This window comes from Enoplosus armatus, chromosome 24 (genome assembly GCF_043641665.1).
Source record: "Enoplosus armatus isolate fEnoArm2 chromosome 24, fEnoArm2.hap1, whole genome shotgun sequence".
Lineage (NCBI taxonomy): Eukaryota > Metazoa > Chordata > Actinopteri > Centrarchiformes > Enoplosidae > Enoplosus > Enoplosus armatus.
In genome coordinates this window covers 7,309,929-7,333,401 of record NC_092203.1, presented here as the reverse complement: position 1 = coordinate 7,333,401, position 23,473 = coordinate 7,309,929, and the positions used below count along the sequence as shown (strand labels likewise).

The following is a 23,473-nucleotide window of genomic DNA, read 5'->3' as shown; positions in this document are numbered from 1 at the left end:
TGTACAGTGAACAATCATTGTCAAAATATAACCAATTTACTGACTGTGACGCTTCGATAACGTCCCCTGAATCTGAGCCTGGGTTGTCAGACATAACATTTAAAAGCGTTACAGTAAGATATTTGTTTTTAAAGCGACTAGGACTCGTTAGCTAGATGCTAACGAGCCTAACTGCTAAGGCTAGTCGTGTAACGGCCAGTTCTGGGGGAGGGGAGTCGGCTAACATATATGCTCTTATCTTCGACAACAAGCCTGTCATCAACTTCGGCTATGGCTCCTTACCTTGCAAAAGTCAGAGCAGAACGGTTTACTATCGGCTCGCAATTCATCACTTGAGTAGCGGCTCAACAAACTCTGTAATTGTTTTTCAAGCCCCTCTAACTCGTACACACTGCCCTCCTCCGCCATACTGTCTGTCTAGCCTTGCTCGTAGCATCTACCACACAACACATACATCGCCACGGTCAACGACTTGCATTGACAGCGCTGATTGGATATTGCCAACGTTAAGAGGCTCGCTCCTTTTCTTATCCAGCGAGCACCGAAGATGACTTGGTTAGGGCGGAGTCTGGGCCCCGTAATTAAACCAGATTGCCCTTAATGAAGCCCCGCCGACACGGCATTAGGAGTACACCACTACATGCGCCACAGCCCACATGGCCGACACAAACACAGCGCTTTAATGACTGTTAATATTTGCGTTCAAGTCCCATTGTATAACCCTGGAAAAAAGACTGATGAAGCTATTAGTCATTCTATTACTGTTATGAAACGGTACAACATAGAAATAAGAATTACAAATGAACAACTATCATTACTATTAAAACGAACTATTCATAAATATATATGATCAAAATGTGTATAATCATTTGTCAGGTTGTGTTCGGGTACATTATGTTAAGGTTCACAGACCGCAGATTTCTCTGTGATACACCCTGGTATACCTTTTTTGGTTACTTCCCAGATTATTTAATTAGAAGGATAATTAACAGGCCTGCAGAGAAGAAAAAAGGGGGAAATTAAAACAAAAAACAAAAACAAAACACATACATCTGGGTAACAGAAATATATATCTATATATCTTTCTCATTTTGTGACCCCTTAGATTTAAGGGACCTGGTTTGAAACACCTTAAAACTAAATAAGTTTGGTTGAGACATTTTTAAATGAACTGTAACATGAAAATCAAATATGAAGCTGAATGTCTTTACATTTTTATGTATGTATATTTCCAACATACTTCTACATAAAACAGTACTCAGGGACCATGTTAGTGCAAACACTAAAACACAAAAATAAATGCATTTTAAACGTAATAAACTGTAGGCAGACGTTATCTTGCACAGACCTAATGTTGTATCTCCTTGCTCTTCAGTAAAACAGACACAAGGCAAACAGTCACAGACCTCCTTTAAACTTTATTTAAATCATACACGTTCATTAAGGAAAAATGATGCAATACAAAACGTTTCTCTCAGACACAGCTAAGATTAAATAGTCAAGACAACTTTACAGTTACATCACAGGCACCTTGTTGAAAGAGAAGAGGGAAAAGAACACCATGATTGTTTAAAGAAACGTGATTATACTTCACATGTATTTCTTTTTTGTGTACACATACACAAATGAAAAAGCAGCACATAATGAGCAGCACTGGAAAGAATAATATGCATATATACAGCAACTCTCTTTGTCTAATCTTGATAAATGAGATGACTGGCTTTTATACTATTCTATGTCTTATTTTGGATGTTTGATTGATTCACAAGGCCACAGTGAAACAATCATGTACCCTCAGACAAATAAAACAGCAACACAGAGGCCTCTCTTCAAGACTCAAGAGATAAAAAACAAAAAGCTTTCTACAAGTTTTAAACTTACAAAAGATTTGCTCTGAGCACTATAAGCAAGTATAATAAGTAATAATCTACTGCTTCAAATAATAGGTATCCCTATCATAATTTGACACAGTGGCACAAGACATTTTGCTTATTATACCTTAAGACTCAAGTTCAAACATTAAAAAAAGAATTTTTAGTGGAAAAAAAGAGATACCGTCAATCAAAACTTCCAAGATTATTATTTGCCATCTTTGAGACACATCTACTAACATCAGTGTCAGTGTTAAGAAATGTACAAGTGTGTACTGTGTGCTTTAGTTCAGCTCGTCGGTGGACTCTGACATGGATCGCTCTCTCCTTTCCCGGCCTGTGACAAAGTTGAGCAGGTCAACGGCCGTCACCACCCCGAAAACCATCTGCTTCAGACTTGGAGAGCCGTCCATCAAGTCTGTTGGAAGAACAGTCATATGGATGAAAAAAGTGGTGCTACTAATTCACTATTTAAAGTTACTGTGTGAAGGTTTTTATGCTGTTAAAACATTTCATTATCCTGATGACATATGTTTTCGTTTGTATAAAGACGAAAGTGGTTGGTTGTATGTGGGTAGTGCGGCTCTCTGGGGCTGATTCTACAGTAGTCTATAACCTTTAGGCATCTTATGCAATTGGAAATATTCTATTTGAAACTACAATCAAATTCTGTTAAAAAAAAAAAAAGAACAGTAATAATTCATTTTTTGGGCCACTTGGGGGCAGTGGAACAGGCTGTAAACAGTAATTTGGTCTTTTGTTAATATAAAAATGTTAATTCAGTGCAGTTTTAAGTTGATTGGAGTTGTGTGTGTTCTTTTTCAGTATGGTCTGAAACAATCCTTTGCTCGCTTGATATATTTAACACTATCTGGGGGATGAAAACGTGAATGCGTAAAGAAATAGTGCCATACTGATGAAGATATTTTCATTTAGCCTCACACTGCATGGACAATAAAACATGTGACAAGCCACATGCTGAGATAAGCTGGTCACAGTTACTTGAATGAAGTTAAAACCCAGCACATCACTTGAGTCTGGGCCAATGTGTATCAGAAGCAACTCTTTGAGCATTTTTGGACAATATCAAACTTGGCCAGTGGGTTCAGAAAATTTGTATAAGAGCATTTACACAATATCTAAAATATCAGTCTTGACACTCCTCCTCGCACTTGACATGGGTTATTACAACACAGCTGGTGAAGAGATGTACTGTATATCTATATGATGTACTGTCTACTTTTTAATTTTCCTCTGTTTTTCATGTAAACACAAAAGCACAGTGGTATGCTTATTTTTTTCTTTTTGCCAAATTCTCTTCTAGACTCTACTTCAGCAGGGCAAGGTCCAAAACAAATTTCTCTTTGGGATGCTCACTCTGCCGCTGCACTTTGACACTCATGTATCAGAGAGGAATGATCAGTGGCAAGTCGACCCACTGAGTTAGACCAGTGTTATCATAAATATATGGGTAGGGTCCCAGGTTCACATTTGAACTGCAGCAGTCAATAGTCCTTGAGAAAGACATTGACCCTGGACGTGCAAACTCAGTCTATGTTGTTTGGCATAAGAACCCTGACTAATTGTCTGACTGTGAACATGCACGTGAATGAAGGAGGTGTGTGTATGACGATGAATGCATGCATGTTTGAGAGAATGTTGTACTTACATTGGATCTGTTCATGTACCACTAGGGCAAAGTGGTCAATCTCCAGAATGCGGGATAACTTTCCCAAATTATCAGTCAGACGGATCTAAGAATGACAATCAGACAATAACTTAAGAGGTCAATAAATAAAACAATCAATATTAATGTCAAATTGAAAGGCACAAGTGGCATATGATGTACCGGATCAGTTAGAAATGTGCCAAGATGCCAAAAATGTAATTTTGGTATTTTCACTGACAGGAAATCTTTGTACAGGGGACTGACAGCAAAACATCTACTGACTGGAAACCAGCAGTGAGCCAGTACTCTGTTTGTCCATCCAGAGCCAGGTAGACTAACTACATTAATGACTGCTCTACATTGTCACTGCCTCCACAAAAAAGAAAATTGGATGCAAATAGCTCTGGATTTTTTAAGGCCACAAAGTCATAAAACATTTGCCTCTAACTACCATATGGTGGTGCTATAGCAACAAGTTACCCAGTGCAGCGCCACACATGCCTCGCCATAGAAATTAAGTTATTCATAGGAAACTAAAACTATTTCATAAAGACAATTTTTGAATTATAGTTGCTTATAGAATGTAGTCTTCAAATTAATTTAACAAAGTCAGCCGATAACTTATTTAGGGAACATCCTGAGGGCATCATTTTCACACATTTTCACATTTCCTTGAATACAAGAGCCACAAATGGAGATGTTTCAGTTGGCGTCTGACCTGTTTGAACTGCTTGTAGAGCACTTTGCTGACCGGGTCTGACAGCTTGATCTTCCCTGCCAGAATAGAGGCCAACATGTTCCCTAAAGTCACCATGCCCAGGATTAACCTAAACACACAAAGACACACACATATACATACAATAAAACACAATGGACCAAAAAGGATCCAGACATGCAGTATTTCTCTTTCAGGACACTCACCCAGCCTCATCCACCACAGGCGCCTGGTCGAAGCCCTTCTCCTTGAGAATTTTGATGGTCTTCTGACAAGAGACTGTAGGAAGGACGGTGAGGGGGGCTGACAGGTTCAAACCCTGCAGCTTCAGGTTCCACCACCTTACAGACAGAGAGAAATGAGAGTCTTACACAACCACACATGGAGGAGATTTGCTCAAGAAGGGGATACAACTTATAATTACACAAACCATGGTTTTTTCACCATGAGGTCCTCCTCCCTCAGGAAGCCCTTTTGGACCATCCACTTGTCATTCAGGAATTTGGACCTTGAGGGGAAGAAAAAAATAAATGAAAGTTAGCTTCATTTGTGTTTACACAATGAAGAGAAACCAAACCAAACATCTGCAACCATCTGCAATCATCCGAAGGGCCAGCCCACTGTATTGCTGTCTGGATTCTGGTGCCATTTGGGCAGCAATTACCCTGTTAATCAAAGTGGAGGTTCAAACCACACAGTAGTGTTTAGCATTACAGAAACAGACTGCCTGGTTATGTGGAGATTCTCACATGTAGTTGCGTATGGAGTCTGGCAGGATGACCACACAGCGCTGGCCCTCCTTCAGCTCTTTGGCGACATTAACTGCTGCTGCCATGGCCGTCCCAGAGCTGCCTCCTGTTTACAGAAAAGAGCAAAAGGCAAGTCAGCTTTAACTTACACATTAAGAAAGTCTGACTTTATAACTTCACCTGGACATCTGGTGTTTGCGTTTGGGGGAACTTACCGCACAGCAGGCCCTCCTCTCTGATCAGCATGCGTGACATGTTGAAGGACTCCTCATCATCGGACTTGTACCAAGTATCAATCACCTGAAATAAAAAATTTAAAAGATATGTTACATTAAGTGGTTGTGAGTCAGGTACACATAAGAAAAAGGGAGGTAAGGAAAAAGGGCCCCTGGAACTCACCGATCTGTCGAGCACGGTGGGGATGAAGTCGTACCCGATGCCCTCTACTTCGTACTGGGTCTTATCAGTCTTGTTAAGCTCCTCAGGCTCAGCCAGAATGGAGCCTTCTGGGTCAACACCAACAATCTGCACACAACAAACACCGCTCATAAACAACAAGTAGCTCAGTAGACTTGGCAGGAATAAGTATGAAAATAATTACAATAGCTTCACTACTTGGAAACATAAGAGAAATATAATCTTAGAAAACAGTGACTTGCCCTATTTGACGTCTGGACAGAGACAACTTACTTTGATGTTGGGGCATTTTTCCTTCAGTTTGCGGGCGATGCCTGTGATTGTCCCCCCTGTGCCTGCTCCTGCCACCAGCATGTCTAGTTTACCTGTTAGGACGGGATGAGTTACGAATCAGAGGTATGACCATAGATAGAGTCCACATTTCAGTTGTGTCACAACTGGACTTTTATTTACGAAAGCAAATTAGATTCCTGATGGGAGTTGCAAAATCAAAGCTAACGTAAAAGTATTTTCTACATTTTATGTTTATGACAGTGTCGTGGGCGAAAGATCTTCCTACCGTCACACTGCTCCAGGATCTCCTCAGCTGTGGTGTCGTAGTGAGCCAGAGGATTGCTCGGGTTACGGTACTGGTCCAGGATGTGAGAGTTGGGGATCTCGTTTTTAAGGCGCCAGGCCACGCCCACGTGAGACTCTGGCGAATCGAAGCGAGCACTGGTGGGTGTACGGACAATCTCAGCTCCAAGAGCTCTCAAGACATCCACCTGACAAATCAGAGCAAATGTGAACCACGTACCATATACTACATTAATATAAAAACACATCTCTCTTAAGAGCATAAGAGCAGGGATATGTTTCTCCTTTACAACATATCCCTCTGTGGAGGCGGACATACAGGAAAAGTGAGCTCCAAATGAATGCAGATGTGCAAGTTGTGCCATGTAAGGATTATCTGCCAAGCCCCTGTCAAATAATTATATGTTATCAATACTACAGTAGCATGGTGTGCACTTATAGTAGACATCCATTAAAATCAGTGAAGCCAATTCAATTGAGATAAGAATGGCATTTATGAGGCTTGATAAACCTTCTAAATATCACTAAAATATAAAAAGGCTCTACTGTTTTAATAGACAGCTGGCACATATAGAACGCAATAGGTTAAAATAAACAAATTATCAGAGCATAGGAGGAGACAGGTGCACTTCTCCTGCATTGAATTTTAGTTGCATGCTCTGCCTCCAAGCAAACAAAGACTTGGTTTGCTATAAAAAACATGCAAGTGTGAGTACTGGGACAGAGTGACCTCACCTTCTCCATGCTCATTTTCTCAGGCATGACTATGATGCAGCGGTAGCCTTTCACAGCTGCAGCCAGGGCCAATCCAATACCTAAAAACAAGAAAACACACACAAGTTTTACAACACTGCAGTTTTCAACTAATAAACCACCATTCATACCTTTAAATACCTCTCCACCCATAGCAACACAAGCATGCATGAGCACAAATGCATGCACTTAATTACCAGTGTTTCCAGAGGTGGGCTCGATAATCGTGTCTCCAGGCTTGAGGAGGCCAGCTCTCTCAGCGTCCTCCACCATCCGCAGGCTGATCCTGTCCTTGACACTGCCACCAGCATTGAAGTACTCACACTTGGCCACTACAAATACATAACAGTTACATTAAAACCAGTTTGGATAAGAGGTGATTCAGAAACTTAGGCAATCGACTCTGAACTGCCTTCATTTGTTTTATTTATAATCTCAGTCAAATTGAAACAAATACTGAACTGTAACACACATCCCACCCCACCACTCGCATGTTTACATGGTTCCAATGAGTAACACATAATAAACAGTCACAACTTCTGTCTGATCCGAGGATGTGTCTCGGCTTGAGTGCTCGATGACTCACGTATTTCACATTTGAGCCCAAACACTTTGGGGATCTTGTTGATGCGCACCAAGGGAGTGTCACCGATCCTGTGCAGGATGTTTGGAAGAATAGTGGGAGCAACGGTTCTGGGAGGAGAGAGAGAAAACAATGTTTCAACAAAGAGAAACACCTTCAGAGACACTGTGTCTGTATGCATAGATAAATCACTCACTCCAACATGTGACTCAAGTTGTTTTTTTCTGCTCCCACTAGTGTGAGATAATAACACTTGTTTCCACTTGTTTCACTGGAGTTTGTTTGTCAAGTGCCCCTCCCCAGGAGTTGGTTTAAGCAAAGAAATAAATTGATATCTGTACATTTCAGTGCCAAATACATTTAAGTGTTCCATGGAAAGACAGCAAAAAAAATGGTGTCACATGTAATAATGGTGGGAATTTGAACATAAGACTGACCTTGGAACTTGTGAGTGAGGGGAGTCTGCTTTCGAGGCTCCGAGGCTCCATGTGCAGCGGCTGGGAAGGTCAGGCCGGATCCATTTCCTCTCAGCCGTAGCGTTCTTAGTGTTGATCTGAATGGTTCTGTTTGCGTCGTCAGTGTCCACTGCGGGCAGCTTGTCAACCCCGTTCAGTGGTAACGAACCCTCACGGAGTTTGGCTTCTCCGTTGGTGTGGTTGAGCAGCTTGGCAGCGTGAGGGCACACAGGGGCCTTGACCGTGGTCTCTTTGGATGAGGGAACTGACGGCATGGTTTACCCTGGACAAAATAGAGGAAACAGGGTTAGGTAATTATCTGACATTTTTTAATGTAGATAACAATGTCATGCTCTGTTTTGCTAGTTTGTCAACAAAATATGTGACACTGTGTCTAACCGGATAGCGCTTTCACATTTTCTGTCTTTGACACTTGATGTCTAGTGCTCTTTGATTGGAAACATCTTCAGGTATCCAGGACATAATGCAATTTACAATGTTTGTGTTAATACCTCAAGAACTGTAAAGTTTGCAGCAACGATAGCCACCAAAGCAGAGCACACAAATCAAAGAGAGCCACCAACAGAAAATGTTATGAAAAAGATGTCACTGTATGATCAAAACATACATTAGATTTATTTCTAAATACATTGACCATATACATGTAGGACACAGCGGAAAACAAACACTGAACCACTCCTTTCTTTCTGTTACGCAGAGTCATATCAGCACTGGCAAATAAAGCTTCATCATGCTTAGCAAGGAGCTTTGGCAGCACACACTGCTATTGTTGCTTCCTCCCCACCTTTTGCTCTCCTTTACGGTTTCAGTCCTGCACATATTCACTTCTTTAAATTTTAACAGTCATGGTGAGCAAACAAATTAGTCAAATAAATTCTGCTTTCATCAGCACTATCTGCGAAAACAGAACTGGGAGAAGGGTACAGCCCCGGACGACTGGCTGATCAAGCTTTTGCTAATATTGCATCATTCATTCACTGAAGAAAAAAGAACATATCAAGAAAATGGTGGGATTTATGTTTTAGAAGACAGAAAAGACAGAATTATGTTGAATCATGATTCCAGATTTAAGAGTAAAATACTTGTTACTGCTTAAGATACATTTGAGGACATGTCCATGTATACATCCACCTCATGTTATCTTTGTGTTTGTGAATGTAAACCTAAAATGACTCAATGATTGGTTGTTATCAGTTATAAAATGTTGTAAAAGTCACTAATATATAACTAAATGTTAAACATTATCTTAAACTGGAGTTCAGTACTACAGTACTACATGAATATTACCAGTCTGAGTGTACCACAGAGGACCTCTAAATTGGGTTATTGGCTATTAGTTAGGTTATAATGAATATGGTTATTGACTATGTTACAAAATAGCTGATGGTTCAATAAAAAAAGCATTGCAAGAACAGGACCAGAAAGTTATTCTTGCAGGTAGATCTAAGGTTTTGGCAACTTATTAATACATCCATTAGGTTTCTCCACTGAAAATGGCAGCAGATGAACCTTCACTAATGCACAGTGCACACACCGAGGCCAGCTGTTACAACAGGGGCCCCTCTTTGACTCCACCAAGAGCTCAGACGATGTCCCACACAGTGAATCAACTACATCTTCTTAAGCAAATAACTTTGCATGGGAGAGAAAACTGACTTGGGATATGCTGCTTGGTTAGTGACGCATCAGTAAGTATAGTGTCGACTTCTCCTAAGAAAACAGCAATCACTGCAAACAGAAAACAAGAATACATTCATACTTTTGCCTTTAACCCACCTGATTACTAAATGTTCTCAAAATGAAAAAGATGCAGAAACCAATCTTAGGTGTCAACCCTGCTTTCCTGCCCACATGTAACTTCAATTCTTGATATCAGATCTCTGCGGCCGATACTAGACATGCTGCTAATTGCGGCTACACTGGCTACAACTGCCAAGGTAAATGTGGGAAACAGTTGGGGGTATGTGGTGGCCTTACAGGGTTCAACGAGGGCAATATGATACTCTGTGAGCGCACATGCGGCACTGAGCCTAGGCTGCATGGCAGAAAAAACTTGCAAGAGGATTTAATGAGGAGCAACTTCAATCTGTTTAATATGCCACACTAATGCCAAGGATCAAATCTTCAAACACCTGCCACGCTGAATAAATACAGATCAGACATCACCTGATCTGAGCCTGGCAACATCAAAACACAAAAATCCCTTTAATATTCTTACCATATCAGACTTGGTTATCTGCTTAAGTTCTGGCATTTCTAATCTCCTTTGGTATGTTCAGTACTCTCAAAGATGATTACTGCACAGAAGCCCTTTATGATTTAGGCTATTTAAAAATGGCATTAGTGTTGGTCAAATAATTGCTCTGCCAGCAACAAAAACAACCAAAGTATCAGCTGGTCAACAGCACAAGAAGAGCAGACTATAGATATTCACTCAGCCATAACAAATGGTAGGCCAAATGTGAAAAGCAGGAATGCTGCGAGTAGAAACACAATGTAAAACTGCAGGCATGTACACCTGAAAACCCACGAGGCCCTTTTAGTTTATAAGTGTACGACCATAGATTAAATGTTGTATAGCTGTCAGGGGTGAATAATGAGCATGATAAATGATGATAAATACTGTGCTAGAGCTGAAACAATTAGTCGATTAATTGATCAAGAGAAAATGAATGACAATGTGTGTAAATTAATTCATTAATATTCTTTGGGTCGCACTCCAGGTTGGACAAAACAGGTGCTCTAGGACACTGTTATTGGCATTTTTCTGTGTTTCCTAAATCATTAACGATTAATCCAAAAAATATTTTGGCTGATCGACAAAGTCGGCAATGAAAACAAACAATAGTGACAGCCCTTAATTGACAATAACTGTGTTTTTAAAGTCAAAACGCCCAAAAAAAAAAATCACTGGTTCCAGCTTCTTGTGCCTTTGGGAAATTGTGATGGGCATTAGTTACATTCGTCTGACATAAACCAAGAAAATAATCACAAATCGATGGATATCGAATGGTATCTAAACGTAAATGAATAAGAACTATAAAGCCAACGTAATCACGCCTACGTACTGACTGAACACATGGGAAATTGAAATATTAACGTTTCCGTAAAAATGAACGGAGGATAGCTATATAAATACAAAATGTATGTAGTTTATTGTTAGCAGCATATACGAACCAAACCACATTAGCTAGCAAACAGTCAATCAAATATGTGAACTACGCAGTTAGTTTATGTTACAACGTTGCATCAGAAACCGTGTCACCGAAGCGGCTTTCAGTCACCAAATGTAAAAAACAAAACAAAACACGTTTTAACGAACCAACTTTACATTTCGTTCGGCTTATGTTTCCCCTACTCGTTAATTCCCACTCACCTTTACAATTAAATGTGCCCAAAAACGTGTAGAATAAAGCACTGACGAGCCAGATGTTCACACGAGCCGCAACCAACAGTGACCAACTTCCGACAAAGGCAACGGTTTTCGTGACGAAGCACGTGGACAAAACGGGGAGGACGTGGGCATAGTTTCAGGGCTCCCTCCAATTGGCTGCGGCGAGGGCGTCTGTTTGGTGGGCTCCACCAATCAGAGCAGAGATTTCTCAATATGGCTTTGGGAAAACGCTGTGTTAAAGTTGTCCGCACCATCTGTTTACCTTTTATTGACAAAACATGCACTGCACGCACTTTGACGCATGTGATATCTTGAGAATGTCTCGGGAGTAGTTTGTTACTCCCAGAATATTCTTATCCGTTATCCTTTGATACGGTTTTGGCAGTTTCTCAACATGTACCAGGGTTTTGGTGAACTCAGATTAGTTTTAATTCAATTAAATATTTTTAAAACCTGATTTACTTCATTTTATTATATACTTTGTTGCCCAGTTCTTCATATTTTTCTGTGCAATTTCTAAACCAAAGACATCACCAAATAACACCATTTGATCTTCATTTATTAAGCCAGTGAACTTTAGGTTTTATATGTTTGACTGATTAATCTTAAATCAACAGGAGTCAAGCAAACTACTTTCATCAGTGCTACCTAATAAAACGGAATTGGATGTAGGGGAAAGGCCTGGATGACTGGCTGATGAAGCTTTAGTTAATATTGCATCATTCACAGTGTGAATGATGCAATATTGAGCCTGATAGTAAGCAACATTTTAGGAGTATGAATTAAGATATGTTTGCAGCAATATATCTATGCATCCATCTGTTGAATTGCATAAAGCTCAGTATCATTTGTTTTTGAATGACTCAAAGATCTGTCATTACCATTTCATATATCATTTAGAGATATATGACTAAAAGTTAAAGACTATCTAAGTTTGAGAGCAATAAGGAGGTGTGACAGGACAGGAAATGAACTCTAAGTTGGGTTATTATTTTTAGCAGCAAATGACCATCCCCAGTATGACAAAGCAGCTGCTGAGTCAGTATAAATCTTGGTAACATCTTTACAAGAACAGGATCGGACAATTAGATATTCATCCTGATAGATTTAAAGTTTGGCAGATATTAGATAGCACCTCCATATTTTGGCTAAACTTAACATAACTGCAGTTTCTTGCCTTAATGCCTCACCAATTAACACGCTTTTCATGTTTCCACAGCAATGTAAGAATGCAATTTACCAATAATCAGCACTTTCCTTGTATAAAAGGTCTCTTCATAAGAAATAACTTGATGTTCATATAAGCAAGAGGTGCCAGTGCAGAATTACAAATCTGTTTTATTGAGAAAGCGACACAAGCTTGTCTTAAAAAAAGGGAATAAAAGAAAAACACTTGCAACAATTCACCAAAAAAAAAGAGGAAATAACTTCACTGCTGGGGTAAAGGGGATGGATTTGGTAGGACATTGGGTCAGTCTTGGCTTCCTTCAGAACCTCCCAGAGCGCTCTCGGTCCCTCGACCTTCGCCTCTCCCGGTCCCGCCGTCGGTCCCTGGAGCGGGAGCGTCGTTCCCGGGATCGTGAGCGAGAGCGGTGCCTGGTGGGAGAGAAGAAAAGATGAATTCGCAAATTCTAACTGATCTTCAATTATATAATGTTTCACTTTCAAGATGTCTATACCTTTTCCTGCGGCGGCCGTACAACTCCCTTCGAAGTTCCCGCGATATGGGTTTCAGATGCATGAAGTTGCAGAAGCCACCTCTGGTGCACTCTCTGTAGGAAAACAGTGCCTTAAGGGTTAAAACTTGCTAGGCTTGCATTTGGTGGAGAAGTGCCATGAGGAAAAGTTGGCTCTTAGTAACACATGCCGAGGAGCATGCCAGCCCACCAAGCAAAACATCTGATCTTTATCTCCCCCACACTAACTTAGTCCTATCACAAGAGCAGAGCAAACAACCTCCACTCCAATGGAAAAACACTGAGGACTCATAAAAGGAGAGAATCTGAAGTTTCCTCCCACTGAGCAAGGACAAAGTTTATCTTTGCATTTAAAAGAAAATGTGATCATTCACACAGTGCCCATGCAGCTGGTAGGGTTTCACTGCCTTTCTGAAGGACACATGTACAAGCTGAATGCAGAGGGCAGTGAAGCTTTATCTCGCTGCTGGCATGGCCTGATTCACCTGCTTGTGGTCCACGGGGCAAAAATCAGCCTCTGGGCCCCCATTTACCCTCATTCCACTCTGTATACAACATGTACAGTTTTTCTACACTGGCGTCAGGTTTACTGTGTGGTAATTAATAATTAATAATAGACAGTAATTTAGGAATATGCAACATGCAAACACAAAGTTTGAGGAAGGAGTCTCTTCATAACAGGGTGTTAAGATTATAAATCAACCACTTAAACAATCTGATATTGTGCTTCAAAAGCAACTTAACATTTCATATTTATTCAAACATTCAAACCTGTCAAGTAACAGCCAGAGACAAGATCCTTGTAGTTTACACAGTTTGGAAATGTCAAATTCATTGAATTAAAAATAATTGAATATATTTAAACATTACATTACATTACATTAATAGGTCTTAAGTGCTCCTACAGTTCAGGTGGTACTCACCCCATTTCATACTGGCGGCAGCAAGCTTCCCTGAAGTCGGTGACGGGGGAGAGCTCTGCGTGGATGGGTTGGCCGTTGAACCAACGGTTGTTTAGGTCCATGACTGCTTTCTCTGCATCCTCCTCACGGCGAAACTACATACAGAGGACAAACATACTGCGGATAAGTACGGATAGCTTAGGAGGACGACTACCTAGTAGCAACTAATATAATAAAATAAAATAAATAAATATGACACAATGACAACGCATCTACAGTGAAACATAAAAAGTGGTCATTTAAGATGCTTTTGTATTTTCAACATCTCACTAAATTGAGCCACATCTTTATGACCCTTTAGAATCCCATCTATTCACATAATTTTCACATTTAGATCCATCACCAACCTTAACGTAGACATTGCCGACAAGGTGGTCGCCCAAGTTATCGCACACGTTCATCTCCTCCACCTCCCCATACTTCTCCTCCATCTCTGTGAACACCTCCTGTGTTGGAAATAAGACCAGAAAAGAACAATTAGTCCAGCAGGTTCTTATCGCTTATGTTTGATTTTACGTTACAATTAGTAACTGTTGGCAAGGAAATTGGTTAGCCAAGTTTAACACCTCAGCTAACCAGTTTCCTGGGGGGAAACCCTGTTGACGTAATGTTTAGACATGCGGTGGGTATCGAAGGAAACAAATAACAAGAATTCTGAACTGCTGGTTTAGATATGAGTTTAATGTTGAAAGTCTGCCCACTAAAAAGGCAGAAAGAGAAAATGGCAAATTTATTTTAAAATACCACGACATTTATAATTTCTTTTTTCAATTTCCCTCATTTCCCCTGTGTAGACGTAGTTCCAGTACAGCTGTTGCATATTCCTGCTGTGTAAATATTGGCTCCTAAATTATTCTTGCTTCAGCACAAACTGGATACATTTCGGCAATGTCAAAAGGCAGATAACACATGAAGACGAGACAGCGGCACAAAAGGTCACTCACTTCAAAGAACTCATCATAGTGCTCCTGCATTTCCACATCGCTGACGGCGCCTACAAAATGTCAACAAGGGGACAGTCAAGGCAACGCTAGATGAACACTGGTGGTAAAAGACATCCTGCAAATGGACCGTGTAAAACCTTTAGCTTTTAACAAACAAGTTTAACTGTAGCAACATGATACTTCTTATATAATAGTTACACCCTGTAAACATAGATAAAAAAGATTCTGTATGTTATTTGTTACTAGAAAAACAGTCTTCTCTCTCCCAGCTTAAACTGGCAATTCAACCTATTTCACAGAAGCAAGGTAAAAACTAGAGCTGACCCCTCTTAGCCTTCTCCTGCTTAGTGGGGTTTTACTTTTAAATGGATTTGCCAATGTTTTACCTTCTTTACAAAACTGTTTTGTGTAAGTTCATGTACATTATGTGCAGGAAGCCAACAACGTATTTTTAGGTTAACTATTCAACTATTTCCCCTGGCTATTACATGAAGGAGAATTATCCAAGTTGGGGACAGCACTAGTAGAGACCTGCTTCAATGAGTCAGAAGCAAAAACAAATGTGTACTCAATGTAAAACTGTTAAGTGTAAAGCAAAGAACACAAAACGTTAATTATAGCTTTTAAGTCTATCACATCTGTTTCAATTCAGCAAAGTGAAGGATCTGATTCCAAAGCTGTGCACACTATTGCACGACATTGACTCAGGTAGTTTGAGTGAGGCCAGGAAAACATGCAAAACAGCATGTGGCCACTTATTCTATCTCCAGGAAATGATGTGATGCGTTAAGACATATCTACAGGACATGTTCCTACACTAAGCCAAATTTATGTGGGGAGGTGTGATACAGTAAATTAAGTGCAGTCAGTGCTGGAGGGTCCTGCAGATGAAGGGAGAACTTACAGTGTAAACCATCAGCAGACTGGGCAGAGTTTTGAAGGTTATGAAGGTAAATGTTCAAGAGGGAAATGGTCTGAAATACAAAACGTAAACTTCTGTGACATAAATCAACCAAAATAAAGAGCTGGGGAAGAAAAAAATGTGATTAGAAATTTTTCTGTCAGTAAATTGCTATTTTTACGTACTACATCTTATGAGTTCAGGCTAATTATGGGATAGATAAAGCTGCGTTAAAGACCTCAGAGGTGAAGCTCATTGCCTGCACCCCTCGCTGTTTTAGATTTTTGTAGATCATTTCAAGGTTTTATGTTTTGAGATATTTCCTTTCCCCTACTTTCAGGGTTTTTTTAAATTCCCATTTAATGTTAGAGACTATGGTATAAACATATTGGTTTGGTTTAGCTTGAATAGGTTGTGATCTACAGAAAGTAAGTCAAAAGAATTGATTGAAAGTTTTACTTTAGAGGTGAAAAACAAGAAAATTCAAATACATAACACCCACTTCTGTCTTGTCTCTTATCATGTCTTTGAATTCAGTGAATTTCATTTAAATGTTATGCACCAACTTCTCCTTCCTGATACAACCTTGCAAAACACAATTGTAAGCTGCTCATTCACAACAATGGATCACATTTACTCACTGGTGAATTAGTCTCCAGAGTTGTTAGTCAATGTAATTAGGTACTGAATGGAGGTGAATGAGCTCAAGCGGTATCCCAAAACTTTAAAGACTTCAAATTGTCCTGAATTGTGGCACATGCAAGCAACTGCATACAACATTAAAGATATGAACACAGGTGCTGATTGTATTTCATAATCAAATCTAACAAAGAGGTCATTTTAGATCAAGCCTCTTGTCTGAGTAAGGGTGCTGATAAAATACTTTGGACCAGATCAACAGTCATATGTGATGCTGAAGTAACTACTTTTATCAATGGCAGAGATGCAATGCTTTCAAATTCACTGAATGCATGATTCAAATGTGGGAAAACAGACAAGTCAATTCTAAGGCCCTCCTGCCCATTACACACTTACCTGTATGAGAGGTACTGCTCCAGCTCAACTAGACTGGACTCAACATATTTACTGTACACACTGACAACACACCGTTCTACGTATTCTACCACAATCAGCACAGTCTGTAAGTACTGTTTGCTTTCATTGTGTTACATATGGACTGCACCGAGAATCACGTGACGGCTCAGCTAAACAAGGTTGGAAAAACAGCTAGTGGGAGTATCAGAAGCAGGTGTTTGTGCTTTTTGTTTTGGCATGCTTTGGAGAGACTGGGGTCTCCACTGGGGCGTTCCAGCTAGCAGCGCTGAAGCAGTACCCCACATGTGTTGTTATATGTGAGCATCACTTTTAGGAAACAGAAAGGGAGGTTGCTGACAAATGTTTTACTTACAGCGAGAAGCGTCGGCAGTCTGTGCACTGTTCTGGGGATTACGGTAGATGTTTTGAATCAAGATGGTCTGCAGACAAAAAAAGTATGCGGTTGAACAGGATTCTAGTTTTGTGCTATTTCTGATGACATCAACTTGTATTTCAGTTTTTCTGCCACACATACTTACTGACACATTAACCAAAACATATGCATGGAATGCAGAAACACAGTACTCACCCTTAACTTAATAATTAAAAACAAAACAAACTTTTGAAGAAGTATCTCCATAGTGCGTATCAACACTTTTAACTCTCAGGTCTAAAGCCAAACTAAACGGGACACGTCTGAGAGAGGATACAGGCAACATACTACATATAATAGATATAAAAACATCAGCTTCGTAAGTTATGGAGCAATCATACAGTACACACTTGTTGAACCGGCTACGTGATTTGTGAAAAGGGTGTGTGCCTTAATGAGTCAGAGGACAAAATATCTTGACGGCTGTAGCTCAGGAGATACAGCAGGTCATCCATTCATCGCAGGGTTGGCAGTTCAATCCCAGGCTCCTGTCCACATGCCGATGTGTCCTTGAGCAAGACATTGAACCGCAAATTGCTCCAGATGGGCATGCGCTGTATGTGTGTGTATGGGCGCGTGAATGGGTGAATTAGAGGCAAATTATAAAGCACTTTGTCCGTTAAGGTAAAAAAAACACTATTTAAGTGCAGTCCATTTACCATTAACAGAAATGCCAATCTCACACAATACAGCCATTATTTTAGGAGAAGAACTGTGGTGAGATTCTCACCTGGCTGAAGGTTGGTTTGTTGTGCAATCTCGAGCAGCGGTCTCCATGTCTACAAGCTCCGATTTTAAAATAGAAGGAACAATTGACCCTGAAAAAGAAGAAATGGTGACATCATGGGGTTTGTTTACAATATAAAAATAAAGAATATCACCAGACTCCTCCTTGAGCCTCCCATTACCCACCTATTGAACCAGTCCAGTAAGTATTAGAACAGGGTAACTTAATACAAAACTAGACATCGTTTGGAAGCTTAGTTACCACAATATTGTGTCATATTATTTCTTGGTCTTAACCTGTTAAACAGAAGATAAAGCATATCTTTTTTTGTCTTTGTTTCTGCTTAGCTTAGTTTGTTTTGCTATTTCGGAGACCACATCTTGTACTACCAATAGCATAAGTCTTACTCCAAATAATCGTCACATTACTGCAATTAATGTACAATAAACAGATCGCCACAGTTTATTTGACATAAACGTGTAGGATGCCTTTTGCTGCACTCCACCGGTGAAACGGAACAAAACAAACCGCCTGAGCAAGGTAGTTACTCTGCTAACAAGCTCATTAATTAGCTAACCAAGCTACGAGTTATCTGGCTGTTTAACAACCTACAGAATATGCTTCCAATGTTTACGTATATGCCAACAAACTAGTGAACATTTGGCAAAACGACACATTTTGGCGCAAACCAACTAGTAGCTGCAGATTAACTAAGGTGCCTTCCTGAGTTTCATTCAATGCGTTAGCTTCGCTTTAGCTTCCTGTTGCTAATGTAAGCTTGACCAGGACATTCAGATGAGCTGCGGCTAACTGAACCCCACTGCAAATTAAGAAGAACCGCTGCAAACACAGGCTGTATAAAATTCATAATTTAGGCGCTAAATAAAGGAAACATTAAATAAAACTTACTTGTCTTTTTCTGTGCCGAAAATGGATGCCAGATACTCCGCCATTTTCGGCTCGTCGGAGACGTAGTGAAGTACGTCATTACGTAAAGGAATAGCGATTGCGTAGTCGTTACCAGCCGACAACTTGCACTGACCCTGAGCGCCACATATCGGCGCTGTTGTTCAATAAAAAACGCATTTATTTCTCAAAAACTGTGATTTTCTTTTTACCTCAAATAACCCTACTGGACCAATTGCTCACATGCCCTCAAGATATCACTACAATTATTTAGATTTTACTTCTAATCTTACATTTTCATATTCTACCCTGAGGTAGAGTAGGCTACATAATATTTTAGTAGAAGAAGATTTGAGGTACTTATTCCTTGTTCTTCTTGTTATAAAATATGATGCATTGTTATGGATGAATCTAGTCAGGATATGAAGTGGAAAATGTTAAATGCATCAGTAGTAATAATCTAAAAGCTAAATATGTAGGCTATATAATACTATAACACTCTGAAACTCTCTATTCTGACTACTGAGTACTCTGATAATAATTCTGTTCTTTTAGTAACATTTTGAAAGCAGCACATTTACTTGTAATGGAGTATTTTTACAGAGGTATTGTTACTTTTAGTTAAGTAAAGGATCTGAATACTTGTAATTGTAATTGTAACTGTAATTTTACTTGTTTATTTTCTTACCTTAGTTGTACACGATAGGTGAGCCATTGATTCAAATGACTCCATTTTACTCAACTGCATTTCATAGAGAAATATTGTACTTTTTTGTCCACTTCAATTACCTGACAGCTTTTGTAAATGTATAACATATAAATGGTGTGATCAATCACATCTATTTAACTCTGACATCAACAGGGTTATTTGTTCAGACTTTAGAAAGCTCCCTCTATCGTACCCTCTGTGACAAATAAACTGAAAATGATGTGTACAATTGGTGGAATGGTCCTTTAAACCTGAATGAGGCTGACTCACTGACAGATTCTCAGTCCGCAGGCTGACGGTGTTGCATGAGAGCAAACACATGTACACATGAATGTAGTGGGTATTAAAGCTCAAGAGGCCACAGGCTCCTCTTCAGTGCACTGTATATCCTCTGAAACCACACCACTGTGCACAAGGCCGCACAAGTTTGCAGGAGACGCAGATGGTGAAGATGAAAGGGAAGAAGAAGGGAGAGGAAGTCAGCTTGAAGAGGGTGAACCACAGACGCTGCCATAAAGTGATGCCGATGTCAAGGTGCACAGACTGAAACAAGATTCGGAAATGAAAAGAGAGGTAGTCAGAGAGGGAGCTTGTAGTAAAACATGAGATCTTTTGCTGTAGCGTAGCAGAATCAGCACCTGAAACTGTGGGAACCCCCTAATCTGAGATGTTTCCCTGCATTGGACCTGCAACATTTGCAGAAGCAAGACCACCCACCGACCTTCACTCCCCTCCACTTCACTCACCGCCCCTTCTTTAAAGGGGAAAGAGGTAGAGGTAGGAAGGTAGCGAGCAGACAGTAGAAAGAGGAAGCAGCATGTACAGCTCAATAGCTCCAACATCAGCTCCAGCACTTCTCTGTTTTACTTAACTAAAGAACGATGTGCTTGGAGGAACATTTCACACTTGGATTGGCAGCAACTGGAAGATGACGGGGGTTTTCTGAGTGTTCCCATCATGAGGCCAAGCTGGACCATCCTGCATGTGTCCATCGTGGCAGCGCTGCTTCTCACCTTAAACGCTGACCGTAAGTTATTATTTTTTCCATATTAAGTCGTTTCAGTGTTTGTGTAGTGTTACGTTTCCTTCCACTGCAGGTCTGTCATGTGTTAAATCATGCTTTTTGACTAAAAAGTCAGCTTTGTAACCACTATCCAAACTCTCCTGTAAGGGTTGGAGGCCTGATTTCTGTATAGTCATGACCTTGAAAGTGCCGTGTCCACACAGGACTTTATGTATAGTATACAGGCAGCTCATACAGGTTTTAAAACGACAGAGAACCCAACAAGTGGCTCAGTTTGGTATAAAAGTTGTAACGGATATCGGTTATCGGAGTGTGTCTCATGTACTTGTCTTTAAAATTATGTAAATTTAATCATCTAACACAGAAAAATGGCTGTGAATGACTTCATTTACTGCCAGTGACCACCGTGTCATTCATGTATTTATTCTGTGGTTTCTTTGTGCCTTGAATGTTTCTGTGTGGTCTGAGGGCAGAACGGTTGTTCTGTAATGATGACCATGGTGGTATTGAACACTCACCCCAACAGCTCTAAAGGTGAACAAACATTTCAACACTTTTCAAGACCAAATAACTTCATGAATTGACAAAACAACCTCACGTCAAGGTCAGTTTTGTAGCCGTTCTGGAGCTTTTGATCATCAACAGATGCAGTGTATACATTGCTATCCAGTGAAAACCATCTATCTCCAAATTTGAAATAAACTGATTATTGTTTCTATACAAAGCTGAGAGAACAGGACTGTTTTTCTTTGCTCAAGAAACATCGACATTTTGCAGATACATGTTTTTCAGTGACAAAACCCAGTCGTTATGTACATGTAGATGTTAAGTTTCCTCAAGCTCAACTTTCATGAACAGTGGAATATCTGGTGTGTAAACAAACACTTGCATGGTGTCAAATAGATTTCAGTGATTTATACAAAGTAATTATATTAAGGGTTCTCAGGGACTGTAATAGGTGAAATTGAGATATGTGGGTTTGAAGTTCCCCCTGAGACACTGTACTTTAGGTTGGGTCACTCCCAGTTCCTTCAACCACCAGATCTCATGCAAATTTCCAAGTTTCAAAGTAATATTTTTCACAGTGTTGGATTGTGTTTTTATGTTTTAATTTTTACTGTATTAAGTCGTGCATCACGTTTACTTGTCATTTGATCTTGTATTGTCACACGTGATGGTACTTTATCCTTCTTGTGTTGCTTTCACAATATTACTAAAGAAGTATTAGGCAGCTAATGTGTATTTCAAATTGTTTAGTGTCCTTTAACCAATGTAACAACCTAAACTATTCTCTAAAAAACCTTTGTTGCAGTTGTTTTCAAGATCTGATGTAGCTGGTTTAAGATTCAATTCTCTAGTCTTAACAGTAAACTGTCATGTTAGGATGAATTAACCTAATCTGTCTGTTTGTTGTCATTTTCCTTTTGCAGGTGAAGATTCAGATTGTGAAGTTGAAATTAGAGTATGGCGCAACACGCTTTATGAAGCCTTCCTTGGGGACGACCTTAGGATGAACTGCACAGTTGTTTTCTGCAACAATTCACCACCAACAGTCTCCTGGTATAAACTTGAGAAACAGTTTGTCCCTGTCAGCAGAAGCAGTCACATTAAAACAGAGTGGAAACGTTTAAACCATTCACAAGGGATATCGTATTTGGTCTTCCAAAACATCCTCACAAGTGACTCAGGTGTGTATCAGTGTGGAGGTGGAGGCAGTGTGAGTCATAACATCAATGTCAGTGTCAATGGTGAGTGTGACTTTTTCAGTAATCGAATAAATGTATTCTGGACTGAACTGACCCAAGAAACCTGTGTTCACATTGTACAGTATACATTTCTAACTGCTACTGAATAACACATGAACAAATGCAGTGCTACATTTCTGACATAAGACTCTCCTTATTTTCACCTTTTCTATCTTCGTCTCATTAAGACTTAAGATTCTTTCTTGTTTTATACAGCACTTTATGATGAGCATGTCAATGTTTCACAGAAGAATGATACAAGTAAGACATTTTACATGCTCTCCATGGCTTAATTTCAATCTGAATCCTAAAATATAGCTTGTTCTTTCAAACACTGTAGCCTATATTACTAAAAGACATAGACACATTCATATTGGACAAACTTCCTCTTTTTCTCACAGACGGAACCGCAGAAAATCTATGGATGTACGGTTACACTGCTGCTGGGATTGTGGCATTCGTCATCCTCGTGATTATTATATCTGTTGCATTAATGCAAGGGTGTAAAGGTGAGATGTTCATTAAATTCTCTTTTAGATAAGTATTTGAATAAATATAGTTACTAATTTCACCAAAATGTCGTCATGCAGGGAAATCAAAGAAAGACATGCAAACTGAAAATCAGGTAAGACAAAGATACATTTCAAACGTAAAGCCACCTCATCCTATTTTTATTCGTTCAAACATTTATACTTTTTTGGATGTTTGCAGTACCTGGCAATCCCCATGGTTGAGCAACCCCTCCCACACGCCAGCCTCCAGAACTTGCCAAGAGGAAGCCCCTCTGCCCCGCCGCCTCGGAGATCTATCCAGAGCAAGACACCGCCCTCGCAACCCAATGAGTTGCCATCACCAAGAGACAATGAGCAGCTTTACGGCAAGATAAATGGGGACAGAGTGAGAAAGAGGAATACGGTGGAGGAAGAGGGGGGGTCCCTTGTGTACGCTGCTCTTAACCATCAGCTTCCAGCGGGGGCTGCTGCTCGGCCGCGGAGGCCGCAGGAGGAGAGTTCAGAGTACGCAGCGATCCGTGTTAAAGACCCAACACCCAGTAGACACTAGAAAAGCCCTGAAGAACATTTCACTGGTACATCCCAGAGGAGCTCAGGAGGGAAAGGGCTGCGGATACAGAAAACTCGTCTTGGACAGCCAAAGTGTTTTCATTTCTCACTTCTCTCTTATCACAA

The 23,473-nt window shown here is 40.1% G+C and overlaps 3 protein-coding genes across 4 annotated transcripts; 1 reads left to right on the top strand and 2 right to left on the bottom strand.

Annotated features, from left to right (window-relative positions):
* Window positions 1–1,398: 1,398 nt before the first annotated feature.
* cbsa (cystathionine beta-synthase a) lies at window positions 1,399–11,253 on the bottom strand. Of its 2 annotated transcripts, none has more exons than XM_070930392.1 (15): window positions 11,186–11,253; window positions 7,771–8,071; window positions 7,337–7,443; window positions 6,948–7,082; window positions 6,733–6,812; window positions 5,981–6,185; window positions 5,695–5,786; window positions 5,404–5,529; window positions 5,220–5,304; window positions 5,005–5,110; window positions 4,686–4,763; window positions 4,462–4,596; window positions 4,259–4,367; window positions 3,541–3,625; window positions 1,399–2,289 (listed from the first exon to the last, which is right to left on the bottom strand). In XM_070930392.1, exons 2-15 carry the CDS (start codon window positions 8,061–8,063, stop codon window positions 2,156–2,158), a joined length of 1,770 nt encoding a protein of 589 aa, XP_070786493.1. In that variant the 5' UTR covers window positions 8,064–8,071; window positions 11,186–11,253; the 3' UTR covers window positions 1,399–2,155. The 2 variants fall into 2 exon arrangements, with proteins under 2 accessions (XP_070786493.1, XP_070786494.1); XM_070930393.1 differs by lacking the exon at window positions 11,186–11,253 and having other exon boundaries at window positions 7,771–7,918; window positions 7,964–8,067.
* A 1,270-nt stretch (window positions 11,254–12,523) lies between these two features.
* On the bottom strand, window positions 12,524–18,856 carry LOC139306707 (splicing factor U2AF 35 kDa subunit-like). Its single transcript, XM_070930657.1, has 8 exons — window positions 18,812–18,856; window positions 17,906–17,993; window positions 17,116–17,182; window positions 14,807–14,856; window positions 14,210–14,308; window positions 13,824–13,957; window positions 12,883–12,975; window positions 12,524–12,799 (listed from the first exon to the last, which is right to left on the bottom strand). Exons 1-8 carry the CDS (start codon window positions 18,853–18,855, stop codon window positions 12,691–12,693), a joined length of 684 nt encoding a protein of 227 aa, XP_070786758.1. The 5' UTR covers window position 18,856; the 3' UTR covers window positions 12,524–12,690.
* Window positions 18,857–19,959: 1,103 nt separating this feature from the next.
* Window positions 19,960–23,426, top strand: LOC139307002 (B- and T-lymphocyte attenuator-like). Its single transcript, XM_070930961.1, has 7 exons — window positions 19,960–20,010; window positions 20,436–20,544; window positions 21,972–22,289; window positions 22,503–22,547; window positions 22,643–22,795; window positions 22,877–22,911; window positions 22,998–23,426. Exons 1-7 carry the CDS (start codon window positions 19,960–19,962, stop codon window positions 23,346–23,348), a joined length of 1,062 nt encoding a protein of 353 aa, XP_070787062.1. The 3' UTR covers window positions 23,349–23,426.
* The last annotated feature ends 47 nt before the right edge of the window (window positions 23,427–23,473 follow it).